This window comes from Nematolebias whitei, chromosome 12 (genome assembly GCF_014905685.2).
Source record: "Nematolebias whitei isolate Nwh7 chromosome 12, NemWhi1, whole genome shotgun sequence".
NCBI classification, from domain to species: Eukaryota; Metazoa; Chordata; class Actinopteri; order Cyprinodontiformes; family Rivulidae; genus Nematolebias; species Nematolebias whitei.
This window is the reverse complement of record NC_056509.1, coordinates 47,305,805-47,310,688: the sequence shown is the minus strand read 5'-3', so window position 1 is coordinate 47,310,688 and position 4,884 is coordinate 47,305,805. Positions and strand designations below refer to the sequence as shown.

The 4,884-nt window shown below is 46.9% G+C and overlaps 1 protein-coding gene across 1 annotated transcript in view; it reads right to left on the bottom strand.

The window, feature by feature from the left end:
- LOC119417973 (kinesin-like protein KIF26A) overlaps positions 1-4,884 on the bottom strand; it is a 60,441-nt gene that overhangs the window by 25,156 nt on the left and 30,401 nt on the right. The window contains exon 6 of the mRNA XM_037685220.1: positions 2,556-2,751. Within this exon, the coding sequence (XP_037541148.1) occupies positions 2,556-2,751 (196 nt within the window). The remainder of the gene's footprint in view (positions 1-2,555; positions 2,752-4,884) is intronic.

Here is a 4,884-nt window from a genome sequence, read left to right as displayed (position 1 = left end):
GTTCATTCATCTGTTCATTCATCCGTTCATTCATCAGTTCATTCATCATTCATTTGTTCATTCATTCGTTCATTCATCCGTTCATTCATCTGTTCATCCGTAATTCATCTGTTCATTCATCCGTTCATTCATCTGTTCATCCGTAATTCATCCGTTCATTCATCCATTCATTCATCCGTTCATTCATCCGTTCATTCATCTGTTCATTCATCCGTTCATTCATCTGTTCATTCATCTGTTCATTCATCCATTCTCTGGATTTATTATGAAACCACGGAAGAGAAAAGCTAAACGTTCTCACTCAGTGATTCAATCCACAACTGAACAATAATCTGCAGCAAAATTATTTTAATGTTTTAGATTAGACTTTTTTGAAAGACAAAACGATAGAAAGACACAAATGCCCACAGAAAGACAAAAATACAGAAAGAAAGAAAGAAAGAAAGAAAGAAAGAAAGAAAGAATGAAAGAAAGAAAGAACATTTCTATCATTCACATTAGATCTGACAGCTGAAGAAAGGATTGAATAAATGAAAAGGAACAAATGATGGAAGTAATGAAAGAAGGAGCAAACAAAGTACAAATGAACGAATGAAAGGACAACGAGCAGGAAGGAAGGCAGGAACAAAGATAACCCTGAAGGAAGAGAAGATAAAAAGCTTTAGAGCATCCTGCTTAATAATCCAGGCAGGTGGAGTCAGGTCCTCTGGATGGTTCTTCTCTGCTGAAAGACTTCTTCAGTCTTTCAGCAGAGAAGAACCATCCAGAGGACCTGACTCCACCTGACTCCACCTGACTCCACCTGGTCAGATTAGCTTCAGCTCAGTTTGAAGGTTTGCTCCAGTCGGCTTATCTCTGAGCCGTCGTGCTGGAAGCAGCAGCTTCAGATCCTGATTTGATAAAAGATTCATTTTGATGCTGAACGTCCATGAATCAACGAGACGCTTCTCTTCTTGTAACGAGTGAGCTCGGTCCATCGGGGGTTCTGATCGGGTCACCAGGAAGTGCTCCACAGTCTGGAGCCTGAGAGAACAAGTGGGACGAGAGGGACGAGCGGGACAAGCAGGACGAGTGGGACGAGCGGGACGAGAGGGACAAGCAGGACGAGTGGGATGAGCAGGACGAGCGGGACGAGCGGGACGAGCAGGACGAGCAGGACGAGCAGGATGAGTGGGACGAGTGGGATGAGCGGGACGAGCTGGACGAGCTGGACGAGCTGGACGAGCTTGACGAGAGGGACGAGCGGGACGAGCGGGACGAGCGGGACGAGCGGGACGAGCGGGACGAGAGGGATGAGCAGGACGAGTGGGACGAGCAGGACGAGTGGGGCGAGCAGGACGAGTGGGACGAGAGGGACGAGCAGGACGAGCGGGACGAGAGGGACGAGAGGGACGAGCAGGACGAGCAGGAGGAGCGGGATGAGCGGGACGAGAGGGACGAGCAGGACGAGCTGGACGAGAGGGACGAGCGGGGCGAGTGGGACGAGCTGGACGAGCGGGACGAGCTGGACGAGCGGGACAGTTCTCTGCCATTACGTTTGTCTCCTGATGGTTTGTTGGAGTCTTTGAGCTTCTGAAGCCAAAGTGTTTAAATGCGCTGAACATTAAAAACCAGTTAGACCAGATTTATAAATCATTTCACGTGTTTTTAATCTGTAAAGTTTAAACAGTTCAGCAACAAATCTAATCATTGTATTGATTATTTTAATGATCGTTAAAGAGTTTAATAACTTATTGTCCGATCAGTTGAGGAACAAACGGGTCGTTTCAAAGACAGATATTTATTTTAACCCTTTAATTAAAACATAAGAGAACTACTGGTTATTAGATTATTAAAATTAATTATTTGTTAAAGACTTTAAAGCTGAACATGAGTTTGGTCTTGATAATATTTTGATAAATTGATCTATAAAGCAGTCAGATGTCCCAAGAGACTGGAAGAAGCTAAAATATTCCCAGTTTTTACGACTGGTGATGAACCAGAAAATGATCAACCAATTATTAATTTATGTTTCGTTTGAAGGATTGCTGCAAAATGTGTCTCGGCACCACGAACTGAACATGTTAGCATGACGCACCTCGCCACCACGTGCAGTTTGGTTTCTGAAACGTCCTCCTGGTCTTTGAGAGTCAAACGTCCCTGAATCTGATGAAAGCTTCGGCCTCGCGTGGACGCACATGAAGCTTCAGGTCTGCTGTAGATCATTTGAAAAGACAAACACGAAGCTTCCTCACTCAGATGATCCACCAGCTGTGGATGACTGGTTAGAGCAGCCGACCTCCACTGGGAGAGTTGTGGGTTTGATTCCACCAGCAGTCACATGTTGAAGACACTGAACCCTCACTGCCTGAGACGTGCGTCCCGTCAGAGTATGAACGTGACAAAGCTCTGATTATTCTGTGGATCTAGTAAAGAGCCGTTTGAATGTGTGTGTGGAGGTACATGAGGGCACAGAGTGTGTTGTAAAGAGCTTTGAGTATCTTGATTAGAGAGAAAGGAGCTGTATAGGTGCTGTCCATTTACCAAACTGGACTCAGACCAACATGGCGTCCTACCTTTCCCATCCCTGGCGTGTCCTTCACCTTTGACCCCGCTCGAAGGAGACATGGTGGGACGGCGGGCGGCGAGAGCTGCAGGGCTCCACTGAAGCCCCCGGTGAACACCAGCGGCGGCCCCTGGGCCTCATCGGGCGTGGAGGAGGGGCCCGGCTGGGACTTCTTCTTACGGGACAGACTGAGCTTCTGAGCCGCCCTGAAGACAAAAACCAACAGCAGAGACACAGATGTGTCTTCAACACCCGAAGACTCAGCCGAAGCAACACGAGAACCTCATGCGGCACATTAAACACCTGTCGACAAACGTCTACAGCAACGCCTTGTACAGACTTTAACCTTGGTTTGTGACCTTGACCTTGAACTCCGGGTGATGACAAGATTACGCAACACTTTGTCTAATGATGACACAAATGTGTGTCAATCAGAACTCATGGGCGGGGCATGAGAAAAATAAATAAATAAAAGCAGACAACTCTCAGCTGAGCATCAGAGACTACGCTTCATGACTTTCATTAACCACAAAGACCTCTGGAACTGGAACTGGAACTGGAGCTGGAACTGGAACTGGAGCTGGAGCTGGAACTGAAACTGGAGCTGGAACTGGAGCTGGAGCTGGAACTGAAACTGGAACTGGAACTGGAACTGGAGCTGGAGCTGGAGCTGGAGCTGGAACTGGAGCTGGAGCTAGAACTGGAGCTGGAACTGGAACTGGAACTGGAACCGGAGCCGGAGCCGGTGCTGGAGCTGGAACTGGTGCTGGAACTGGAACTGTGGGTTGTGTGTAGCTCTAGATGCTCAGAGGAAGAACCAGGAACTAGACTCAGATGACAGATCAGCACTTTCTGCTGCACACTCAAAGAAGGAGCTCGTCGAAGCCGACAGCAGTTATGAGCTTCTGCTTTAATAAAACAAGCGGGACACCAACGTCCTAACAGGAGCAGTGGAGGAGCCAGGGGGTGGCCATTGGTGGCCTTCACCCCATAGATTCAGCCACCCCAATCATTTTGAAGAAACTTAACATTCAAGCAATATAAAAATTAGAAAACATAGTTTCCTTAACTGATAGTGGGGACTAGTTTAAATATTTATATGGTGGCAGCCATCTTGGATTTTTACCTGGCAACCCAAATTTTTAAAGTGACCTTTTTTATGCCTAGATACAAAGTAGAAGTTGGGATGTTGCAAAGTTAACCAGTTCACAAAGTTAACTTGTTAGCATGTAAGGTGGCAGCCATCTTGGATGTGAAACCCAGTTTTTCAAAATAAACCGTTCTTATATTTAGATGTTGCCACACACCAAAATGAAAGTCGGTACCTCACATATATTTTCAGATTTTTAAGCTCACAGCATGGACAGATGGACAGATGGACAGAATGTCCCCCTCTTTGCTCCTCAACGAACAAACAAAAACAAACAAGGTGTTTATGATGATCAGCCAATCAGCTTCTCATCACATCACTTAAATCTGAAGAGTCTCTTCAGCCAAAAAGCTGCTAAAGCTGCAAAACACCAAACTAATGAAGTTAGAATTATTTATGAATTTATTTTTCTTATAAAGTATAAATATTAGTTTTTACTCGTTCATACGGTCATCGCATGTTTTTACTCAAAGATCACATTTATCTGTTTTTAGAAACGGATGATTGTCCTGCTGCAGCTCTGCAGGAGGAGGAGCAGGAGGAGGAGGAGGAGGAGGAGGCGTGTAGGGTTACTGGGAGTCGAGGAGACTCAAAGCCAGATCATTAGTGAGGAAGAGCCTGCCTGCACTCGTCCTCTTCATCCCTCCATCCTGAGCGGGTCCAATCAGACAGCAGAGCGTGAAATCTCAGCCTCCGTGAAGGACGGAGCGGTCCGCCGGGACGCACCAACACGACCCAACAAGCACCGAGCGCTGCGGCGCTGCAGGCCCCACACGAGCTCTGCTGACTGTTGTTCTTCATCTGTGAGACAGAAGAATCATCAGGACGGAGAGATTAGACCAGAAAACCTGATTTCCAACAAATAAACTGTCAGAGTCGTCTTCATCTGATCTGCTCCAGCTGCAAAAACTTTAAACCGTCAGGGAATCCCCAACTCTGTCTGGAATATTCTTCTTCTTCTTCTGGCTTTTCCCTCTTCAGGGTCTCCACAGCGAGTCATCCTCCTCCACCTCACTCTGTCCTCACTCTGTCCTCTGTGTCCTCTGTCCTCACTCCAACTACCTCCATGTCCTCTCTCCACACGTCTCCTCTGTCTTTTTCCTGGCAGCTGCATTTCTAACATCCTTCTACCAATATACCCGCTGTCCCTCCTCTGGACATGTCCAAACCACTGTCCCTCCTCTGGACA